This window comes from Anoplophora glabripennis, unplaced genomic scaffold (assembly GCF_000390285.2).
Source record: "Anoplophora glabripennis isolate ALB-LARVAE unplaced genomic scaffold, Agla_2.0 scaffold22, whole genome shotgun sequence".
In the NCBI taxonomy this organism is placed as follows: Eukaryota; Metazoa; Arthropoda; class Insecta; order Coleoptera; family Cerambycidae; genus Anoplophora; species Anoplophora glabripennis.
In genome coordinates this window covers 1,942,213-1,967,631 of record NW_019416298.1, presented here as the reverse complement: position 1 = coordinate 1,967,631, position 25,419 = coordinate 1,942,213, and the positions used below count along the sequence as shown (strand labels likewise).

The 25,419-nt window shown below is 35.4% G+C and overlaps 1 protein-coding gene across 5 annotated transcripts in view; it reads left to right on the top strand.

The window, feature by feature from the left end:
- The window catches only part of LOC108917312 (serine-rich adhesin for platelets), a 305,787-nt gene that overhangs the window by 254,584 nt on the left and 25,784 nt on the right, over positions 1–25,419 (top strand). For all 5 annotated transcript variants that reach the window (XM_018723857.1, XM_018723854.1, XM_018723856.1 and 2 more), the window contains 4 exons: positions 12,174–12,295; positions 13,641–13,759; positions 14,495–14,810; positions 19,496–19,678. In XM_018723857.1, the coding sequence (XP_018579373.1) occupies positions 12,174–12,295; positions 13,641–13,759; positions 14,495–14,810; positions 19,496–19,678 (740 nt within the window). The remainder of the gene's footprint in view (positions 1–12,173; positions 12,296–13,640; positions 13,760–14,494; positions 14,811–19,495; positions 19,679–25,419) is intronic.

The following is a 25,419-nucleotide window of genomic DNA, read 5'->3' as shown; positions in this document are numbered from 1 at the left end:
ATTTTTATGGAAACGCCGAACTATGTAACTATTCGACACGGACTATTTCGACAGGTTTTATAAAGTTGTATAGCTCCAAGCACAGCAAGAGGCCATCCATTGCGGAGTCTACTACACGCTGTCTCGTCAGAGGCGAAGAGAAATTTAAAAAAAAACTACCCTCAACTGAAATATAACCAGTTTATTCGAGTGGTACCTGAAATGTTACTAGTGGCTATTTGTTTTAAAATATCGTTTGTAGGTGCCACGGAAATAGTATTATAAAAATATATACAGGTGACGGACTATTAGAATTAGTTGAGAGACTATTTCGATTTGAATTTTAAAAATTTGGGATACCGGGTTTCCGAGCGTGCTCTTCTCAACTAAAATAATTGCGTCCACGTACCACTTCCGGTTATACCGAAAGTCGCCATTAACTTGCTTATTTTAAATGGAACACCCTATATATTATTGCAATTTTTGGATTCTACGTGTTATTTTAGGCGGACTTTTATGAAGTTTCCCTATTCCTAAAATTAAGCGTTTCCGAGATTTTTTTTTTTTCAAAAAAATGGAGAGAACCGTGGTTAACTTCAAACCATGTGTAAGAAAGATAAAGCAACAATATTTATAGGGGGGATAACTAGACCCCTAAGCTTCCCATCCACACTTTCAAAGTGGCTTAATTGCATACAGGGTGCTAGAAATTTAATGCCTAGTTTAGTTAACTTCAAACCTTCATAAGTCGTTTTTTTAAATTGAACACCCTGTATGTTTTTCTATATTCTGATACACAATTTTATTTTCTTTCGAATGGTATCAGGGTTTCCTATACCTATCTCTTCTAGTTTTTAAGTTATCTATTATTTTTTGTGTAATCATCTAAAATCATGTAATTTCTTGCGAGAATAGCTGTGGAATTTTTAACAAAACTTCAAAACAAACAACTAAACTGTCACCCAATTTTTCACCAATGAGCAGAATAAAGTTAAGAAGAATTCAAAAAAATCAACAATACATAGTAATACATAATTATAATTATGTATGTTGATAATAATAATGCACTGAAATAAAAAAAATGACTTAAAAAAGTCATAAGTGTTCAATATGACCCCCTATTAGCAGCTAAGCACTTGTGGATTCAAGAGATAACACCATCAGTCACCGCTTTTGCTATTTCAGCTGCAGGCAATTTATGGAACGCTCTTCGTATTTGAGCAATCAAATCCTCTTTTGAAGCAACGAGTGAAGAATAAACTTTTTGCTTTATTACTCCCTAAACATAAAAATCTAACGGAGTGAGGTCGGGAGACCTCCCTGGCCAGTTGCACGGTCTTAGGCGCCTCATCCACCGATCTTCAAACATTTCAGTCAGCTGTTGATCGATTTGATTGTGACAGTGAGGTGGAGCCCCGTCTAATTGATACCAACACTTCCTTAGTTGGTCTAAAGGGATATCATCTAGAAAATCTGCCACAACCGTGTGCAAAATATTGAGATTATAATGTCGGCATTTAAATTGTCTGTTCATATACTCGTAATATGTTGCAAAAATTGTGGATCTTGGTATCGCACTAACATAGTTTCACAAAATTGTACACGTTGCACAGCGTCACCCAGATGAAGAGCAGAAAGTAGCTTAAATTTGTATGGATGCATATCATTAGTTCTTAGCATCCTGTGAATGGACTTGTGAAATGTCTAAGTCATACTCTGCGGCACGAATTGAGGAATCTGGATGAACATTCAAATAGGCTAGCACATTTATTACATTATCTTCATTTGAAGTTATTGGTTTTGGTAAAATCCCTTCACACAAATTCGACCATACTCTAGTTTCTAGCAAATTTGCTAAATTTCTTAAGTTTTTTCTGCTCATTGGTGGCAAATTTGGATATGTCTCATTAAAAACTGTACAGATTCTGCTTATAATCCTATTGCAACGCCCGTGAATGAATAATAAATTTAAAATATGAGCATTTGGATATGTATTGTTTTCCATTTTTTATAAACGCTAAATTAAACTGTCACTGCAAGAGACAAACAACAAATTGACAGTTTAGTTGTTTGTTTTTAAGTTTTGCTAAAAATTCCACAGCCCTCCTCGCAAGAAATTATATGATTTTAGGTGATTACACAAAAAATTGTAGACAACTTAAAAAGTAGAAGAGATATGTATAGGGAACCATGATACCGTTCGAAAGAGAATAAAATTGTGTATCAGAATATTAAAAAACATACATTGTGTTCCATTTAACTAAACTTGGCATTAAATTTCTAGCACCCTGTATGCAATTAGGCCACTTTGAAAGTGTGGATGGGATGTTTAGGGGTCCCTATAAATATTGTTGCTTTATCTTTCATACTATAAAATACACATGGTTTGAAGCTAGCCACTGTTTCTCTCCATTTTTTTGAAAAAATTAAATATCTCGAAAACGGTTAATTTTAGGAACTTCATAAAAGTCTGCCTAAAATAACACGTAGAATCCACAATTGCAATAATATATAGTGTGTTCCATTTAAAATAAGCAAGTTGATGGCGACTTCCGGTATAACCGGAAGTGGTACGTGGACGCCATTATTTTAGTTGAGAAGAGCACGCTCGGAAACCCGGTATCCCAAATTTTTAAAATTTAAATCGAAATAGTCTCTGAAATAATTCTAATCGGCCGTCACCGTGAGACACCCTGTATATATAGGGTTGCGATGTTGCGACGTACTAATATCTCTCTAATTTCTGGTACGGAAGAACATTGTCTTCAATTTTAATGAAAAAAAAATTGAATTTATTTGAATTAGTTTGTTGTTTTTGAAACGGAATAATAAATTTTCGCGTGTTGTCCCGCGGGTATCCCGCCACTGGCGGTGGCGGTGGGGGCGCGCGGCAGTTGTCATTATTCCAGTCAGGAAGTGACATGGCTGGTGTTTTATTTCCGGGCGGCCGGGGTCATTAGCGACGGCGCCGTGTCGAATCCGAAATTCCGGGGTTATTCAATTGGGGCCCTGCGCCTTTGAAAAGGGCCACTGCCACGGCCGCCTGTGCTCCTGATTTGAGAAATTGTTTTCGCGACTCCGCCGAAACCCCCGTCTCTAATAACGCCAATTCCGACATAAATCGAAAAGATTTCATTCGAGCGCCGCCGAGCTTCTCCCAAATTGTGTTTCCTACGGTAAATTGGATACACAAGCACCGGCGACGGACGGTCACGTAAGTTCCGCGAGGCGAGACAAAAATTGGATTATACCTGCCGCTGTGGCAGTCTTGCCTTTTAAATATACCCCAACACTGGTCTGTAGCTGAATAAAGACACCGGGCAATGGGGTGTTCTCGAAAATTTTGGCTACATCACAAAATGAAAATAGGTTAAATAATACAAAGATTTTATTTAATTTTGACCACCTTTATATCATAAAAAAATTAAAATATCGGTGTAAGTTAAATATTTTAGTCTATTACAGTGGAAACAAGCAGTCGAGAGCATCACTGCCTTTTTAAGTTTATCAGTGGACCACGGAAAGTGGTACACACGATTCATCTTTGTCCTCAGAAATATAATTTTATATACAGGGTGTTTCAGAAAGACCTTCCGTAAATTCAGGGGGTGGAAAATAAGAATTTTTTGTTTTATGAACTATATGTCTATCTCCTCTTGGTTTCGAGATACAGAGCGACAAAATTAATTTTTTTAAATAGAATTTTTACGAAAATTTCCAAACGGTGCTAAATATTTTTATGAAATTTGGTATTTCGGGGTTTTTAAGGATGCCAAATACGCTGGTCTAATTATTTTTTGGATATTTCATAGAGGGCGCTAGTTACGTTACATTCCTATTACAGTTTAGGTTCTAATTTTTTTAAGGTTAGGTTTTTTTACCATTCGGGCTCCAATTTCTAACGTATTTTATTTTCTAAAAATAATGTACTTTTGTTAGAACTTCCTAATGTGGACGGTTTTCGAGAAAAAAGGCTTTTAATTGAACTGTTACAAGTTTAATTTGTGTAAAATAAGTGATTTTTCTCAAAGTAGGCTTATGTCAAAACTTATTGATGGATGTCTCATAAACAACGCATACATTCTCAGTAATATTTTAAACTCTAACTTTAATCAAAATTTTAGTGATTGTTAGTGATTGTAGTTAGTAATGACTAATTACAGTCACTAAAATTTTGATATAAAGTTTATTAGAGTTTAAAGTATTACTGAGAATGTATACGTTGTTTATGAGACATCCATCAATATGTTTTGACATAAGCCTACTTTGAGAAAAGTCACTTATTTTCTTCACCATAATATTGTAAGAGTTCAGTTAAAAGCCTTTTTTCTCGAAAACCGTCCACATTAGGAAGTTCTAACAAGAGTACATTATTTTTAGAAAATAAAATTGTACATTAGAAATTGGAGCCCGAATGGTAAAAACCTAACCTTAAAAAAATTAGAACTTAAAATATAATAGGAATGTAGCGCCCTCTATTAAATATATAAAAAATAACTAGACCAGCGTATTTGGCATCCTTAAAAACCCCGGAATACCAAATTTCATTAAAATATTTCGCACCGTTTGGAAATTTTCGTAAAAATTCTATTTAAAAAATTTCATTTTGTCGCTCTGTATCTCGAAAACAAGACGAGATAGACATATTGTTCATAAGACCAAAAATTGTTATTTTCTGTCGTACTATTACCCCCTGAATTTACGGGAGGTCTTTCTGAGACACCCTGCATAACGTGTGCGTATGTTTTATTATATCCATCTTCAACATCGTTAAGTTAATCCGAACACCTTTAAATACCTTGAGCTTTAAGTCCTGTTCTATTTTTATATACCAATTTGCTTAAAAAACGATTTAAATAAAATTTTAAGATTTCAATCACAATAAATTGGGATATTTCTATGGGTTCGGTGGTGTTATTTTTTGAAACAATAATTTATAACTATGCAGTGTTATTCAAACTGAAAATGAACTTAAACATCGATATCGAGCAGAGGCAGAGATGGAACACGCGGCGAGAAAAAATCCGTGTTAATCACTATTTTTTGTGCCAATATCAGCCATAAATAGTCATTTTTTATATTGGTTTGTGAAGTATGACATTTATTCGAGTGGAGATTTTTTTTAAAAAGCATTCGAGAATGTAGAATGGTTCTCGAAAATTATGAACAATTTCTATTAATGAAGGTAATTTACGTTACTTTACAGGATGTAAAGGGGGGGGGGGTAGTTTTTAGGGGCCATAGCACATGTTTTCGTGATTCTGAAATTCTTTTTTTTTTATCAAATAGTCGAGGTATAATATTAATTTTTTAAACTGCACTTGTGTACGCCGCTACTGGACAGCGTAAACCGTGCTGTTCGGAATTAGCGTGGTAAGTTGTATCAGTGCACTACCACCTTTGCCAGTTGTTACTTTTTTAAAGCTATTGTTGCATTGCAATGAAAAATAATTTTGTAAAACATATTGCTTTTATATGTCTTGGCGACGTGTTATTTTGAAGTCACCATATTTTTTTTTGATATCAATGTGGACAAAACACATTCCATTGTTTTTAAAAAAATACAATTAAATATTAAATACTATTGTTACGTAGATACATTACTAATTGTAAATAAAAGTAATTTATGTTGTAATTGTTGTAACTTTTTTTATACACTATACAGTGTCATTCAAATTGAAAATAAACAATGGCTGGTAAGAATGGCTGGCTAAGAACCAATATTTTTCATCGAGTTTGAAAAAATTGGAATACCTACAAAACAACAGCTACCATTTTCAACACTTGCTATAAACTAAAAAAACAGCATTATTATTACAATGCTATTTTATCTGATTCACGAATAAATAGAGAATAGAGAACTGTTATGGATTCATATCGTGTTCTTTTTATTTTCATAGTAAAATTTTGCAATTTGCCCTACAAAAGTATTTTTCGTAGGTATCTAATGCTAAATTGTATGTATTAAGTTTAATATTAACAGTTCCCGTTAATCAATTTCATAAACAATTTTATTTCATTATAAAACCACTCCACTAAAGTTTTAGGATTTTTGGTTGATAGTGCCGATCGTGCAATGTTGATTGCCTATGCACGACAGTAATGTGGCTTGTCAAGAGGAAGTTGCTTTTTTCTTTGTTTTCTTTTGTCTTATATGCCACAAGACACCTACATCTAGTATGTTCCCATATTAATGCCAATTTATCGACCGTGGAGGTAAATTTCCCCCCCGCGAAGATTAAATTTTCTTTCTGCAGCCGCATACATCACGGCAATTACATTACGGGTCCTCACCCCGCCGCCCCGCCGCCCCCGGCCTCCCATATCGTCATATCCCCCAAGGCCATTTATCTCCGAGGAGAGGCCCGACTGTTAAGTACACACATCTGAATTTCTGATTTACCCTCGCGTCAGGATCCGGGCGGGCCCGGACCATTTATTGATATTGACTGAACGCCGTTCCTATCGCAACGGGTAATAGGCTGCCGAAGTTAGCACAAACAACTTATTTCCACGGGGAATTCTGAACAGAAGACTCCGTCTTATAACTCGATTTTTATATCGGCTCTTATCATCGCGGCAACCTGATGAGCGGGAAGGGGTTGGGTTGGTCGGAGGGGGCGGTTCCCGGCGGGGGACGGGGGGTGAGCGTATGTAAATAAAGTTTCTCGAAGCTCGCGGCTTCTTTTTAGGGGTAAGCTGTTGCTTTTTAAGCGATGTTTGGGATTTAGCCCAGACAGATTCTGACAATGACGTCCTCTTTGGTTTATTTTTAGTAAAAATGTAAGAGCTAATAATAAAATATGTTAAAAAAGAAATCCTTTTTTAGACTATTTTTATTAAATCATTACTTAAAGTTTGTCAGTTTTGTCAAAGATCTCATCTATAAGTATAAGAGTACAAACTTAGCAAAGGAGGAGAAATTTTTGGAAATGTCAATTAAACATAAATGTGAAGTAAGTTGTTATTTGATTAAATCTACAAATTTATTTTTTTTAAAGTCGCAGTGACATTTAAAAATATCTCTTCAAGTTTATTCTTTGTTAAAAAACTGCAACTGTCGGACAAAACGTGAGAATTTCAAAAATCAACAGTACCTAGCCTCTATTCTTCATAGCTCAGACATTGAACCGTATTTCTAGTAAAGTCATTGCAGCTGAAAATCAGCTGTAACCTCCGAATTCTTTGAAACTGCATGGATGTGCATGGAAATTTATAATAAGGCTCATCTTAGGCTCAAGTTCAAAACTGACATAAGCTCGATTGACGCTTTTTGTTTTTTAAGGGTAAAAACTACCCCTAAGTGAAAAAAATTGAAAACATTAAGTTTTAAGCATTTTATTGATAAGAATCTTGTTCAAGCACAAAGTTAAATAATGTTACTAATAATACTTTTTAAAGATTTGGAATGATTAAATCGTGCAATTATTTAAAATAAAAGTTACCTCAGAGCTAATAAAATAATTTTTCCCTTTCAACCCTATATTGACAAAAATTATAAAAAAATAACTTTTTAAAAGCTTGGAATGCTTTAACGGTGCAATTATTTAAAATAAAAATTCCCTCATTGCTTATGAAAGAATTTGTATCTCATCACGCTTTTCAACCCTTATAAATCACCCCTATGCTAAAAAAATTATAAAAAAATTACGTTTTAAATCTTGGAATGCTATAATTGAGCAATAATTTAAAATAAAAATTCCCTTATATTGTTTATGAAAGAATATTTTACTTTTGCCATTACTCTTATAAACTACCCATTTACCAATGTTATTGTAAAATATGTTATTATAATCGATTTTTAAATATAATCAATCATAAAAGGAATTGCTATGCTGCATATAAACTTTTATACACGCTGACGCGCACTTGAATCCTAACATTTTGCTCCAAAAAAATGTCATTGGTTTTTTACCATAACTCGGTTAATTTTAAAGCTATAGTATCCTACAAAAAAAAACATTTTAAAGATAATTTCAAGAGCTGTAAGATCGTTTGCATATAAAACCTCTTAAGTCCTTCGTTTTTTAAAGAGAAATGATCGAAGGGCTAGAGGCAGGTCGTTTTTTCACTAAAATGGATACTTCAAGCGGCGATATCTTTATTTTTTATGCTATAGGAATAAAAAAAAGCAAAATATTTGTTGAAAAAAGCTATATTTTTTACGTATCTTTCATAGTTTCAGAATTATTATATAAATAAGGCAATTTTTTTTGGAATAATGAAAGATACGTTTTCAACTTTTACCGTATATTATTCAAAAAATACATTCTAAACCGGTCTAACTTCAGGATCGTATGATAAGCACTAAAACAAAACTAATTGTAAAGGGAATACGATTAATTTTAATTCTGATGGAAATGGTACAACGTTTACTGCTCATTTTTCCTTAAAAAATATGAGCATCCCATCTGTTTTTGATGATAACTCTTTCAATTTTGCTCTAATTAACTTTTACAAGTGCTCATTTTGAAGGTCTTTTTGAGTACTACAAAAAACTCCAGGAGCGTTATACACGTAAAATTTATCCTTTTTCCGTTATATGACGTTGAATACATCGATTAGCGTATTCCCCCCAAAACAAGTCCCCTCCCACTAAACATGTTTCGTTTTGTATGGGACGTACAACACTTTTTAAAACGATTTTCTTTGTTTATTTATAAGCTACATTTTTGTTCATAAGGATTTTCTGTGATTCCACAAGGGGTACATATATTTTACATTCGACGTATCTGGCTCAAAAGAAGTTCCTTGACATCATCTTTTTTCTACAAAGTGTTCTTTTGCTACTCTAAAATAGTTCTGATCGAAGTGACCAAGACGTATCAGGTGAAACCAAAAAAAGATAAATTAAATAGTTGTACTCGGTACTCCAAAATGAATAACATGTTGCAACTTACATATCGAAGAAATATATTACCTATATATTTTACTCAAATAAAAATATGTGCTAAATAAACAGTTTCTAGTTAAAACAGTTTTAGTGTGATATTAAAAAACATCGAAATGTATATGTAGGTTAGGTTGCTTTATTATATTATTTTGCTCCCAGGTGTCTGCAATCAAACGGTCCAACCTCTACGGAACACCCTGTAAACAGAAAATGTCCGTCGAATGGCGGTATCCTTTATTTGCTATTTCTAACACGGGAAATCTAGGCTTTACATTCGTGCTACTATTTATGCAATCAAAACCGTCAATTAAGCTAACCGTCCTGGTTCCAAAAATAGCCGGCGCGGTCTCAAATAATACTGAACCCTCCTCCCCGCACCCCTCCAAACAAAATATCCACCACCCATTAAACGTAAACCGCTGTTGCATTAATTAGTGAGATGTTATCGATTCCCGCGTCCAGAATCAATTTGGCCATAAATTTAATTAGCACATACGGAAACTTCGTCAATATTAAGCCTATCAATTAATGTTTTATGTCTGCATTTCGTTAATTGCCGGCTGGACCAGGTGAAGGATCGAAACAGCAGTACCTACCGTTGAATAGGGTGCTGCGTTCTGATAATAAAGGGGTGATTCTTTAGATAATTGTAAGATAAAAATACCTGTGAATAAATGTAAAGGATGTAACTTTGCGGTTTCTGGGTAGTGCTCATCATTGGTGGCCAAATACTTTATTGTCGCTTTGATAGTTGCGATTAACAATGATATGCAAAACCTCCACCTTTAGGTACCCTACGTCAAATTTTTAGTCTGTAACTCTTTAAGGAAGCAAAATTTTAGACACTCTGTACATTATAATTTGCAAAAAAATGGACGTTGTTAATTTCCCTGGTAATGAGGAACACGTGTGTAGCGGCGTTAATCTAGAGCTTGTAAAGAAGGGAGAATACAGCCGTCAGGCCGCATAAAGTACCATTTTAATAGCCTCCAGGACACAGAGACCGTATCCGGGAACGGCAACCCTTCCGCCGGTCCCCAGGGAGCCGACGGTCACGGCGCCCACCGGCCCGGACGGGCACACGCGAGCGCGGACGTAAAAACATTAATGGCGAATTAAATGCTAATTTAATAAAATTTTCAGCCGTGTAACTACAATATGTAAAGCGAAGGCCCGAGAACGGACACTGAAATTTTCATTACTCGCGCGGCGCGGATCGCTGTTTCGTATTTTTATGAATAAATTTGAATGTTTGACGAGGCCTGATTCCATCCCGATTTAGACGTTTAATGATAGCCGAACTGTTTTATTCATTTATTGGGCGGAAGTGGGCTATATTCGAGGGGGCAACGACAAACAGATACAAAAATTACACGGAAAAATATGTCTTATAATTACTATTTTATTATTCACCAAAAATAAATTGTACTTCCAGTATTTCTTGATTATGTACATACCTCTAGATGCGAGAGCTCAGCTTATATTTAGCCAACAACACAAAATTCAAACGAAACTTATTCAAATCCTTGGATAAGCCGCCTCGAACACCTGATATAAATCCTATAGGCAGTGTTATTGACTCCACAGTAGAACAGTAGTTGTTGATCTACATCTACAGTTTGTAAGAATATTGAGACAAATATTGTACACGTTTCAGTTTGTAGGAATTTTGTGTTTTCCTAAATTAGAATAAACAATAAACATATTCAAAGGCAATTTGTATGTCAAAATATTTGCTCTAATATTCGCATTGTATTATAAATTCCTATAATATGTTTGGCGTTATTCTTAGTCGATTATAGATAATTCTCTCTAGTTTATACAGGGTGGGCCATTAGTATGAGAAAGTAAAATAACTCCCTTGTTACTCATAGTACAGAAAAAAAGTTTATATAAAAGTTGTACAGAATCAAGAAACCTATACTACAAAATTAATTTGAAACATACAGGGCTACAACACTCTGTATAGTTTTAAACATATGGATTTCCGAGAAAATTCTGTATATAAACAGTTTATTTTAGTGCGGGGTTGCCAAGTTATGTAGAAATTTCTTCGAATTTTGGAAAAACATGTTACCTCGAAGAAGTTGTATTAATTTTCAGCTACTAACACTTGGAACAAAATAATTAGACAGAGCTATAGGCAAATGTTAGACCAAGGCTCCCCCCCATATTAGCTAATATCGATATTTTATACAGGTCATTTTTTATAATACGACCATTTTTAGTAACTTGATTTTCTAAAATTTTTCAAATGGAACACCCTGTATTTTATTGTTCTATTTTATTCACATATCGGTCAACTTCAACTTTTATTAAGCATGATCTATATCTAAAATTGTTAGTTTTTGAGATATACCAACATTTCTGAAAAAACTTAATTTTTATTATTTTATAGAATACCAACTAATAAATTTAACTAACTAAAAAATTTACTGAAAATGACGATAAATTATGAACTGACAAGTTGACACAATGTGCCAGTTTTTTCCAAAGCCATTTCGTGAGACCGAAAATAATAAAATTTAGGTTTTTCCAGAAATGTTGCTATATCTTAAAAATTAACAAATTTAGGTGTAGAACATACATAATAAAAGTTAAAGTGGACTGATATGTGAATAAAATACAACAATAAAATACAGGGTGTTCTATTTGAAAAATTTTAGAAAATCAAGTTTGAACTTTCTAACAATGATCGTATTATAAAAAATGCCCTGTATAAAATACCGATGTTAGCTAATATAGGAGACTTTACCTAACATTTGTTGAAAGTTAATACAACTTCTTCGAAGTCATGTTTATTCCAAAATTCGAAGAATTTTCTACATAACTTGGCAACCCCGCAATAAAATGTTAAACTGTTTATATTGCCATATACAGAATTTTCTTAGAAATCCATATGTTTAAAAATATACAGAGTGTTCCATTTAAAAAATGTAATATTTGGCTTGTCCCGTTTTTACTCATCGCCCTGTATGTTTCAAATTAATTTGTCCTTTAGGTTTTTTTCATTCTGTACAACTTTTATATAAACTTTTTTTCTGTATTATGAATAACAAGGGAGTTTCTTTACTTTCTCACACTAATGGCCCACCCTGTATATCCCTAATACGGTTCTATGATATTTACAGATAATTTAAGGAAGTAAATAAAAAACAGGCAAACATATACGTCAGAATTGACATAATGCGGGTATTTAATTGAACTTTTATCGAACTTCCAGGTAATGATGTAAAAATATGAAAAAATGTATGAAATTAGACACAAGACCAGCGAAAAATAAAACGTTGTTTTGTTTCAGTATCAACAACGACTGCGGATGATAAGAAGCCGGGCAGCACGTCGGAACTGGTGAAGGTGTCCGCCAAGCGGTCCAGACCTAAGCCCACCTCGCCAAACCGACAGGGTCCCCAGCAGTGCCAGGTAAGACTTTCTCAATTTTATCTTTGATTCACTGAACCGAGTTCTTTAATTCACAACGCGAGATTCTCGGAAAAAATCGTATAAATTACCCGGCTGCAATAAAGCAAATTCAGACAAATGAAAACCCAGCGGATAAAGAGAAATTTCCATTTAATAAACATTATTAGTTGGGGAAAAGGACGCGGAGGAGTTTGTTTGAGGACGGGAAATGAATCCCGTGTTTATTTTTTATTTTGTTTCATTATTATGTGTACGATATGAAAGGAAAAAGGCAGCAGGGGAAATATTGTGCAGTTTTAAATAGGAAAGGGAGAATAATAAAACGGAATGACATTTTAATAGACGTAAATTGAATAAAAAATGTCACCATATCAAACAAATTTGTTTACTTAATATGCATTATTAAGAAATATTAGAGAAACTTAAATGGGAATAATGCAAGCTTTGGGGAAACAATTCTTATTTATAAAACTCTAGAGTAATGTACAATATTAATCAAAACACAAACCAATAACGTTAGAATACCACAAGGATCAGTTCTTGGACCAGTTCTGTTTTGAACTGGCATTATTGGAAGACCATTTATTTATGTCAAAAATTATAGACCCGTAGGTCTGCCTCTCCAAAAGCTTTTAGGTGAAATGAAAACAATTATATTTATTTAATCGAAGGAAGAAATAAAAAAAGTTTGTTGAAATCACCAGTCGCACTATTGTAACATTTTGTAACTCTGTATTGGACCTTAAAATCTTCATGTATCCGTATTAAGCTCTATCCAACAAAAAACCGTGCCATTTATTCGTTTGGCAGCATGTTTACTATTAATATTTCCCCCATTGTTCCGCAGTGCCTGCAGCTCGTCGTGTCGCTGCCGTAGGCCTCTGCTATATCCGGAACAACCCCTAATATATATCAAACTCGAATCACATGCCTTGCTCACTCATGGAATTTGTAATATAACATTTCGGCATCACAATCTGGCCGGACAACGCCCTGGAAGAAATTGACCGTATATCCAACAGAGCGGCGGTATTGTTTGCGTTTACGTTATTAAATCGACGTCCCTATTGTTATAGTTCAGTTTTTCGAGGTCGTGTTTCCCAGGAATTTTTATTTTTCTATCCGTACAAGATATTTTAGGCTTTCAGATTTAGTATCATTGCGGTCTTCAGCCGAATGTTGCAAAGTAAAGCTGGGGTTAACAAAATCTGTCATGGAGTCTCATTGAATTTTACGGTCTATAAAGATCTATAAGGTCTATAAAGATAAATTAACCCTAACTTGTATTAAGTCAAAGGTGGTACAAAGGAAATAGAAGAAAATTAAAAGTAAAGTTTTATTTCAGGTTTGTGCCAAAGTTTTTGGGAACGCCTCGGCGCTGGCCAAGCACAAATTGACGCACAGCGATGAGAGGAAATACGTTTGCAGCATGTGTGGGAAAGCTTTCAAAAGACAAGATCATTTGTAAGTATCCCCTACTAAAAAATATATTTAATCTAAAACAATTCTCTGTCTTTTGTAACGAGCTAGAACGATACACATAAAAATTGCCCCTCTTTCCAACTTTTTCCGTATCAATAACAATTTAATAGTACGCCGAGTTATATGGACTGCAGAAATGGATTACAATAAAATCATCGGACGCCGTCATTTGAAACGAACAAAAAAAAACAAGCGTTTCTATATTTCACGTTTTACAGTCCAATAAAAAATAGATAGATATACAAAACAACACGGCAGCTGCAGTTTCCAATAAACCATTTGTTATCCCGGTGTCTAAATGGACGTAATTTTATGACGCAGTTGTTAAAATGAAAATGAAAAATTTAGTAGCGACGCGTCGCGAACGAGTCACAGATATTTTTATTAATATTATTATTACGTGTCGGTCACGGTGCTGTAACACCTTCGTTTATTGCATTACCACCGGTTGTACCGAACAGGTCGTAAAGGCAATGTTTTGTACAGGTTTATGTCAAAAATAAAACATGTAAATGGGGCCGAGCTCATCGCATCGTTGATTTCTGTCATAAATTGGAAACTAACACATTGTCACAATATCATTTAGCGTCACAGACATGAACATCGTTATCAAAAAAATTTTGAGTTTAAAATTCCTCAAGGATCTGTACTCGGGCCCCTCTTTTAAAACAATTATATCAAGGTCACGCGCAAAGTTTTTGGTTGTTTCTGTTACAGAAACGGGCACATGCTGACGCACCGCAACAAGAAACCGTACGAGTGCAAGGCCGAGGGGTGCGGCAAGAGCTACTGCGACGCGCGTTCCCTGCGGCGGCACACGGAGAACCACCACAGCTCGTCGGCGGCGAACACTACGTCCACCACCATGTCGCCGGCCCAGGGGGCCGCCTCGGGTGACGCAGCGTCGCCGCACGGCTCCAGCTGCATCCAGTACGCGCCGCCGCCCACATCCACGGCGTCGTCGTCGTCGGCGTCGACGTCGTCCGCCGGCAAGAGTCAATTACAGCAGCTGCTCGCCACCGACCCCGCTAAGGTAAGTCGTTTAAAAAAAAATTATGTTCGAGGCGGTACTAGTAGATAGAATCTTTAACCCTGTAATAGCGATGCATTGAAGCTTGTACTCTCCAGGACTTTTTGTATGTGCAGCAAAGGACAATTTTTATGATTTTTTAAAAAGCCTCACGATAATACAACAGTTGAGGTATTTTTTTTTCGTTTAATGTTAAAAATCTATCAAACCTAAATTCAACTCAATAATTTTAAATGTCAAACGAAATGTCAAATATAAGTCATATCAAATGAGATGCAGTCATGCTCAAACACTTAATTTTACTTTAGTATAGAACACTCACCAAAAAAATACTTTAGCTGTTCCATGTGTGTAAAACAAATGCTGTTTACTTCAAACGAACAGCTCTAGAGCAAGATATTTTTCTCTTCTTTCATTTTCTTTTTATTCAACCATTTCAACAGCCGAATCGTTTCCCAACATCTTAAACTAACACGAAATAAATAAAACAGCAACAAAATTAAACCCTGAATAATACGCGTGGAATGAAATCGGGATACAAGTCCGGTTCTGTATGAAAGCGCGAACAATAGTTTCTCAGCAGCACGTGCTTAATCATTATTTGCACGATTGAAATATGATACGACAAGGAATGATAAACGGTTAAAAAACAAAAATTTGGCGAAACGAGTGTAACGGTACGCGACAATTACATTTAGTACCAGCCCCAATAAATATATTTTGCTTTCTGGGAATTTACGAGCCATATAAATTATACTTTGAATTATCCGAGATTATCCCAAATAAATGTATTTAGCAAATGAGATTAGAATAAGTAGGCTGTAAACATAAATTAGTTGTTGTTTATTAGGGTACATAAGCACAAACCGAGTAGGTAATGACCCGGATAAGTGTTAATTAGGATGGGGTAATAAAAGTAGGTACCTGGGGACAAGGATAAAAACCGAAAACATTTCGCGGTACGAACCAGAAGTCTTGAAGCCTGCTCTGTTGTGACTCGTGTTACCAGCGAAATTAGTAGAATAAAGTTTTCCATGCTACTTAGAGTTGTTCTCACTTGAAGACCAAACCACTATACGAGAATGGCCAAATATATCGACACCGCGTTTCGTTTTGGGTTTAATGATGGTACAGTGTATTTTCGTACATCTGTAAGCCCTTCAACCACTCTGCTGGGGTTTAGGGATTTTTAGTCGACAGGGCCAATCGTGCAATGTAGTTACCTACGCTGATTGGTAATCCATGAGAATTCCTACTTAGAATGAAAAAATTATTAGTAGACAATTTGCACTTTATGGGGGGGGGGGGGTTATAAAAAGGGAACAGAGAGGCGTAGGTCATTTCTTTTTTTTAAATCGCCCCTTTTTCTTTAAATCACCGTAAAAATAAGCTCTATTTAATATAAAAAGAGCGAATTCCCGAGCGGCTTTTGCCTGACCCTGAGCTTATTTCCAAATTTCTAACTTTCATCGTCATTTCTCTCGAATTACTTTTTTGATATTATCATTTTTCATACCCTTCCCCATTATAAAGTTAAGAGAAGGAGCACGATGGAAGATACGTAGCGTAAACAACTATGTGGTACATTGTGAAGACTTGAAGCATCGAAAAAGTGTTTAACTCAGAAGTCAAACTGCCCGTCCGGGGGGAGGGAGGATTTAGGACTTATAAAACCAGCAGTAACTTTTAACACACGCCGCCAACTTTACAATAACAATAAAAATTCGAGCGGGGCGGCTAACTGCTCGCTTCCTTAAGAAGAGAAATGTCCGGGCATTTATCCCTGTTCGTGAAGAGTTAACTTTTTCCCGGAGAAAAATACACCTGGGCTTAAATCACCCCCGAAGGTTGTAATTTGTAACGCTTAAGGAAATAATGTCAGTGCCGGCTAGGGCTCCACGGTAATCCCAGTAATAATGCTCGAACATACCTCCGTACATACATCAAGCTGTCCGGAGACGGAGACTTTTAAATATTAAGTCGCGTATGAGGAATGTCCCACTTTGCGTCAATCGCCGATCTCCAGTTCTCAGTTAGATGGGATTATTTCCCCCGCCCGCCCGTAAATTTTTCGGGGGCGGCGATAAATCCGAAAGCACGTGTCCGATCGGCGGTTGAAATGCAATTTGCGCGACTGGAAAATGCACTGGGTTTCGATTTGTAGCCGGCACGTACATCATACGTTTTAGCAATTTGTGTAAAAAAATACATAAATCGGGGGTTCGGTGACGGAATCGGAATATTTTCCTTCCTGGAGGATGTACGAGGTACCCATAATATTATAAATGTCGTCAATATTACATCGTTCGAGAACTGAATAAAAATGTCGACATTTTAATTATGTCTCTTAAGTGTCGCCGCTTGAGTCAGTTGGAAAGTTTGTTCTAGAGCAAAAAGTATTTTCACACAGCTGTCTACTGACTACTTATTTTTGAAATAAATTCAATTCAATTGAACAAATTTTGTAACTCAAATGAATCCGGGCGAATTAGACCAAAATTATGGGCTTAAAATTAAGTAAAAAACACACAGAATAAAAGCCCAAATTTGTATATTTGTAGAGGTCGAGCGTCACACTGTTTATAACAAACGAAAAAAAATGCTTTTTTTCAGTTGTTTGCTTATATTTCTTTTGTTTCTGGGGAAATTTTATGCAAAGATGGGCTTTTGCAAAAGCTCGCAATTTTTTTTACATTGCAAAATTAGAAAAAATATGCATAATTTTCAGCATTAAATAAAAAAAACGAATTTGACTGAAATTTGATAAAACTACAGGAAAAGATAACTATAGGGGACTCGATTTTAAAGAAAAGCATCCCGGTAGCTGCTTTCTAAGTAGCACAATCCATTTGTTAAGTAAGAATTTTGAGAAGGCGAGCGCAGCAAGGGCACTATGACGTCACAGAGCTCCCCTCTCCTGGCTACCGTTAAGACGCGTGGGCCGCCTCTCATTCTGGTTTTGGTGGTTTTGTTAGTCATTTCTTGTCGAATCCATTCAAAAAAATTAGCGTATAAAAGAAGTATTTTACTTTACAACGAGCCCAAGTTTATTACAAAATATTAAATAGTAGCCGGAATACAGTTTTTAATAAAAAAAATTATCTCGGCTCCCATTGGTCGGATCGAAATGCTTTTTTTTAATTCATGTTTCTTTAAGAACTATTTGATGTAACTGGTTTGAAAACTGTATATTAAAAAACCGCCGAGATAAGGATCCTAGTTACCGTTTTTTTTGGTTTTTTGTTAATAACTTTTGCAACTTCAAAATCTGAAATTTACTCGTACGCGAGATAATGTAATTATCTTTCGATTCTTTTTTACCGAATTTCAATATCTTGACTTGGTAAGAAGATAGACGCGTTCGCATTTTCGACTTTCTAATTTTGTAGAAGGCCGCCATTTTGAAATTGGGGGGTCCAGATTGCGGGTATTTATTGAGCACAGATATCTTTTCCTCTAGTTTCATCCAATTTCAGTCAAATTCGTACTTTTTATTTAATACTGAAAATTTTGAACATGTAACGAAAATTTGCGAGCTTTTGCAAGCGCCTATCCTCCTAGCAAATTTCATAGATCGAAAATAAACCAGTAACACATTGTTAGAAGTTTTCTTTCCCATCAGATTTTTGACAAGTGAGTTCTGACTGCACTTTCTGCAGCTTTCGATGCTTTGAGAGGAAAATATTTTTCTTCACCAGAAAAATCAATTTCCCTTTCCGTTAAGTCATATTTAACACAATGCAAGGTAAAAAAGTTCGCTTTTGTCAGGACCGTACACATTTTTCTGAATATTTTGTGCAATATTATGTGTAGCTTTGGTTTTTATACTTCAATATATCTAGGTCAACTTCAGCTGTGTTATCAACAGAATTCTTGTACCCATCCGTTAGAAGCTGTATATCCAAAACTCATTTAATTTTTTAAATTTTCGGCCGCCTCCTAAGCCTTTTCTGTCGTTAATGGTGCAAGTAAGAAGAGGTTGTTCTTTCTGGCCATACATAACCGATTGTAAACTCCTTGGTCAATCAACCAGTTCAGTATTGGGATCTTTCTCTTCTACTTTGGACTAGAACCTTCTCCAACAACTTCTCTAGCTCGAATATGTTTTTTATAATATCGTTGTATCCTTCCAACATTAAACTATTCATTGGTACTGAAGTAAATGTGTTACTTGTAACTTTTTGTAACATTTTATTGTATAAAGTTTTGTTGTCTAAAGTTTGCGAGGTCTTATCTGTTTCTGATTGAATTTAAATTAGTTTCTTATTATCTTATTCCTTGTACCTTTAAAATTGTAATTTCGATGTCTCAGTAACAGAGCATTAAATATTGTTCGCACCAAAATACCAAGATGATTACTGAATTCAAAAATTCTAATTATATTTCCTACAAACCATTGATTGTGTGTTCTCAAGAAAGGCATTTTCCACCTTTGTTTATTAAGACTGTTTTCTTCTAATGAAAAAGTTTGAAATTATTACTTCTGGAGCACCAAGTGTTTTTAGAAACGGCGCTTCGCCCCGTACCGAATGGATTTCCTCTATCCCAGCCCATCTAAAGCTAAGCCGATTAAGATAACGCAATCGGCAATGGCGGAATCAAGTCCGCTGTCGACCAATATTTGTCCGGCCGAAATCACGAATGCCGCCCCTAAACAACGCTAGAGATCTAATTATTTCGCGTTACAGAGCGGCAGCGGCAGCAACAATGACGGGCTAACCAAACAACAGCTGGACCTGATCCACCAGATAATGGAGCAGACCCAGAGGCAGTCGCAGGCCGCCTCCAGCAAACCCGCCTCCAAGCCCGCCGCCAAATCCAACGCCAAGACCTCCAGCAAGACCCAGGGCAAGGCAGCGTGGACGTCGACGGTGAGTGCATGTGCTTGTTTTCTTTTTAGGTATGCGAATTGGAAAACAAAGGTTTTGCCTTCCATTTGACCACTATTTGGTGTAGATTATATTCCTCAAGTCTTTATGGTGATTTCCAAACTGTTTGAAAGAAACTAGTGCACTTAAGGGAAGCTTATGTCTTATAACAGCCAAAAAGTGTAATCTATTAGACAGGGACTTGTTTAGGAATCTAGTAAACAGAGTTAGGATCAGGCTTGGGACTTATGAATGATTCCAGCATCTTTAATGGCTTATATCCTAGGTGTGTTTACTAGATTTTTAAAATTGCTTTCACTGATCATACAAATAAATTACGTTTAAAATTAAGTAATTTAGTCCAACCAAATTACACTTGGAGAAAAAAAAAATGTTACCTGGACTTTTATAAGTGACGATGGTAAAAGGGCTTATAATAAACCTAAAGAAAATAAATGCGTGAGCAGGGGCGGCGGAGGGTTGATTTGGGGGGTTGAAAAGTTGTGAAAAATTGTATCATTGGGATTTCTGGCGAAAGTTGACGTCAAACAAAAAAGTATCAAATACGAAAGTTGTAGAGCATGCAAAAATTAAAATTTTTTGTAGAAGTCACTTTTTAAGATAATCTCGAAATTTCCGAGAAAAATGCGAAAAACAGGTTTTTTTCTGATTTTTTGTTTTTTATTTCTCATTTCCGCAAAAATAATTTAATTTTAACGAAACTTTGTGAAAGTATACCTTTCCCTGTCTTAAATTACCTCAATTTTTTTTAGATAAAAAAAATGAAGAAGTTTTTGAGATATTCATTTTTTTCGGCCCGACACTTTTTTTTCAAAGAAAAATTCTACTTAGAAAAATCATCGCCGGTAATCATTATTTTCGTTTTGAGATATACTTTTTGGTGAAATAAAAAAATCTGTAATCACAGTTCAAAAACATGCTCAAAATTGCAAAAAAAAGTAAAAAATGACTTGTAACAATGAATTTTTCAATAATTGTTGATAATTTGTTTAAATTAAAAAACATTCAAAAACTGATTACATTATTCAACTCTACGGAAAAAAACTATGTCTCATTGTTTGACCCAAAACTTTATTTTTGTACAGTATTGCTATAAACATCTAAGTCGAATTACAAATGCACAAATGATAAATTATCTCTGGATGATTTGAGATTTCAGCAATACAAAGTATTAACTGCAAAGTCTACTGTTGACGCGAAATCCGAAAACCCAAAAATTTTGCGAAATTGTTTTATTTTTTTTCTGGCTTTATTTGAAATCGAATTTTAAAATAAATTGCATATTTACAGTGCCACTTTTTTCGTCAAAATTTTTGCAATCCGACGTATCGTCTTCGAATTCAGAATTAAAAATGACTAGATTTTGTCATAAAAATAACAGCGACGTATTTAAAAAAATTAACCCGATGATGACACCTCGACGACGAAACGTCGGATTGCAAAAATGTCGACGCCATTGTATGGAGCGAAAAAAGTGGCATTGTAAATATGCAATTTATTTTAAAATTCGTTTTCAAATAAAGCCAGAAAAAAATTAAACAATTTTGCAAAATTTTGGGTTTTTCCGGATATCTCCGGAACTACCCGGAATTTTAAAACTTTCTAAACGGCATATTGTTAGGTATAAAAAAACTTTTTTCTAATTTGAGCCACCCCGTATCTCTTACCTAATGCTGTCCTATCCTTATCTTGGACACACTGTATATCTATGGATTCGTCAAAATTAAAAAAAAAATAAGTACATTATTTGATCTTACGGAAAAAAAAATATTATTTATTTTATTTATTCACTATTCGACTTGGATGTTTATAGCAATACTGTACAAAAATAAAGTTTTGGGTCAAACAATGAGACAGTTTTTTTTTGTATTTTTTCCGTACAATTGAATGGTACAATCAGTTTTTGATTTTTTTTAAATTTAAACAAATTATCAACAATTACTGAAAAATTCATTGTTGCAAGTCATTTTTTATTTTTTTTGCGTTTTTGAGCATGTTTTTGAACTGTGATTACAGATTTTTTATTTCACCAAAAAGTATATGTCAAAACGAAAAAAATGTACACCGGCAGACGATGATTTTTCTAAGTAGAATTTTTCTTTGAAGAAAAAGTGTTTCAGACCGGAAAAAAGGAATATCTCGGAAACTTTTTGATTTTTTGTCAAAAAAAAAATTGTGGTTATTTACGACAGAGAAAGGTATACTTTCACCAAATTTCGTCAAAATTAAATTATTTTCGCGGAAATGAAAAATAAAAAACGAAAAATCAGAAAAAAAACTGTTTTTCCCATTTTTTCGGAAATTTTGAGGTTATCTTAAAAAGTGGTTACAAAAGTTGCAGATTTTTGCACGATTTACAACTTATGTATTGGATACTTTTTTGTTTGACGTCAACTTTCGCCAAAAATCCCAATGGTACAATTTTCACGCATTTATTTATTTTTTTCGTTTATTATAAGCCCCTTTACCATTTCCACTTACAAAAGTCCAGGTAACAATTTTCTTTTTTTTTTCCTCTAAATGAGTCCTAAATCGATCGGTCTAATTATTTCAAGATTGAATCGAAAATGTGTTTAACAAATATTTCATCTTTAAACCAAAAGAAATAGAATCTGTAGCATAACCCCTTGACAAAATTATGAGCATATTGGTTCAAGGGTGGGGGTATTTTACACAATTCTGTTAATCCAATTACTTCGTTTACAATGTCACCTGGGTATAATTCTCGAAAAACTCCTATTAACTGTGTACTTATGGACTTCAACGGAACAGAACGTCAGTGTTTTCCCAGAAACGAACCGTAGGCTGTCAATTCAGATTCTTGGGGATGCGGATTTTAATTAGGCACTCGAATATTAATTATGTTTAGCTAATTGGCCGGGGCGGTAAACAGCTTATCCAAAGATATAAATTAATTAGTATTTTTCGCCGGGGAAAAATGTAGGGGGGCCCCGCGAGCCGAGCCGACACTCCAATTAGCCGGTAGGGGCATTAAAATGGCCGATCTCCGTTTCCAATGGCACAATAAATGTAGTATAATAATCCCCACTTTGACGAATTCGTAATATTTACGGCCGCGTTCAATTAATTAGGACACACAATGGCGGGTGGGGTATTAATTAAAGCGAATCGCATACATTTCACCCGAAATTATTCATATTCCAACGGAGAATAATGAAAAACGGGTAGGCGCGGGCACAAAAGCAACAAAACGGATTAATGCTGTTTGGAGTATTCGTGGTATTTGCCATTGCGAATATTATAATCATCTCGTGTATACCTAAATGCGCTCTTTGTCTCCTCCGGTTGTATATTTATACTGACTTAGTGAAATTAATAACCGCCGCGCCGTGGCAAGAATGGCTGGTTCTGATCTCTCCTCCAGACGTATAACGACTTTGAACTGTCTGCGTGTCTGCTATCGCTTTCGTAGCGGTTACGGGTTAATTTCGTCAAAGATTGGCTTTTGGGGGTACACAAAAACACACGAGTTGTTTTCAAAGCGACAAGCAGCCGAAATAACCACAAAAACAAACAGTTTTCTAGTAAACAACTAATTTGTGTTCGTATCGCAACGACGATATAATGTTATGTAAATGATCTCGTACATTTAGAAGTAGGTCGTGGCTTAAATTGCGTCGACAGATCCGCCTTAACGAAACAAAATAATTAAGAAACCGCCCGCCTCGATTATTTCAACGTATTCCACAAACCTCAGAATTTCTAATTAAAAAATCTAATAAGCGTCGCTGGCCAACCTCGACGACCCTCGCCCTAGTGAAACTTTCAGCTCTTGTCAAATATTTAATCTCTTTTTCGCCCGAATTAGATTCCGCTTCCTTTCAACTTTCTTTTCACTATCCCGCTGGCCCGAAACTAAGTAGTTCAAATAATTAGGGAAGTTAAAACGAAACGAAGAAGGAGAAGAAGAAGAAGAAGAAGAGGAGCTTTTCGCGCGGGGTATACGGAAATATTGCCGGTGGTGGTAATTTAAAAAAGCTAATTAGCGCTGGGGAGAGCGGGATAATTCGCAATTAAAATTTGTTTCGCGTCAAAGAGAATCCAGGATGTATATATGGTGTATCCGAAATAAATGTCGAGAATTAACTACGTAGTCCAGGAAATATAGAGTTGGACGCGACTTTTTGTTTCGGCAATAAAACGAAATACCACACATTGCATAATAATTTCATGGAAAGAACTAGAACTTTTTTGCATTCACTGATTGAAATTTTACTGCAGCTACTAAAAACCAACCTACAGAACACGTACAAAAACTGTTTTTGACTGCATTTCTTTGATCTATTCACAAGCGTCAAAGTCTTTGGTCCTTCGAGCCGGATTTCTTATTACAAATTACTCAATAAACAGAACAGAAGACGTTATTCGTAGACGGTACCAAACACAATATAATAAACAAGCATAGATTGACGTCATCATGAAAAAAAAACTCGTTTAAAGATAACCACTTCTCCCTCAACCCTCTCCACTCTATTTAAACGCTCGGTCCGAATTCTTCTGCGGACCGAAAGGCACGTTCAGTCGGTCTGGAATTAAATGAGACGCAACAATTAATCACTACACAGTTTAAGCGAGCACATCCAACCCTTCTTGGAGGGGTGGGAAGTGCGGTGAGGAGTTGAGACGTCGACGAGGGGGGTAGGGGGTTGGCGCCCCTGCTCGGCGGTCACTCCGGAGGAACGCGGAGGTCGGAGGTCACTCGGTTCTCACAGCATCCCTCGGACGACACGGCTAACGCGGACGCGACACATGGGCGTACGTTGGATTTTTCACAATCACAAACAGGTTGTTTTTTTTTTAAAGCGTCGAATCAGTTGTTCTTTTGTTGCTCGGTAAAAAATTCAACGAAATCTTACCAGTGGCGTCGAAAATACGAACGGTGTAGATTAAATAAACGTAATACTAGTACTTGGTTTCAGTTTTAGTTGTGGAAGTAGATCTCGGGCAAGCTTTGTCGAATTATCCTACTCACCTAGAGTGACAATTCCCTATCTTGAACAATCGTAGCTAATCAACGGACATTAATTAACTGTATTTAGGTCTCAAGGACACTCTAGATATGAAATATGCTTCTATATTAGTAGCACAATGTCTGTATGTGATATAAACCTACACTGAAAAGAATTAACGTTTAATTTTTAAGCACAATTTACAATTCTGTAAAAATATCGATTTTAAATTCGATAATTGATGGTGTGATATTAATAGGAAAATTTACAAAAATATAAGTAAGAATTGTTTAAGTTCAACACCACAAAAACCTGGTCATTCTTCCTAACATTAATGCGAATTTCGTGCAAATCTCTTCTCGAAAGATATCCTCGCATCTAAGTACTTGTTTCTATTCTGGTTGTTTCTAATGTTTGCGGTACGCCACTGGCGGCGGCATTAGTTTTAATCCGGTTATCTGGACCAAACGTGACGTCACGAGATAGCCACCTTCCACAGATTCATCCCCTTTTAATGTAAGACTTAATATGAAAACTTTAGTAGTTGAAAATAGATGATGTCATAAACCTAGCGTTTCGGTGTTGTTCATTACCGTTGAGGGTCTGTTCACGTAAACCGTAAAATGTGATAAGTTTTTGGGTTTAATTCGGTGACTATGAACTATTGGAGCTACTACTATGGCTACAGGATTCCTCAGGTATTTTTTATATCCATGTCATCTTAGTCTTAGTATGAAATAGAATAATTAAGTT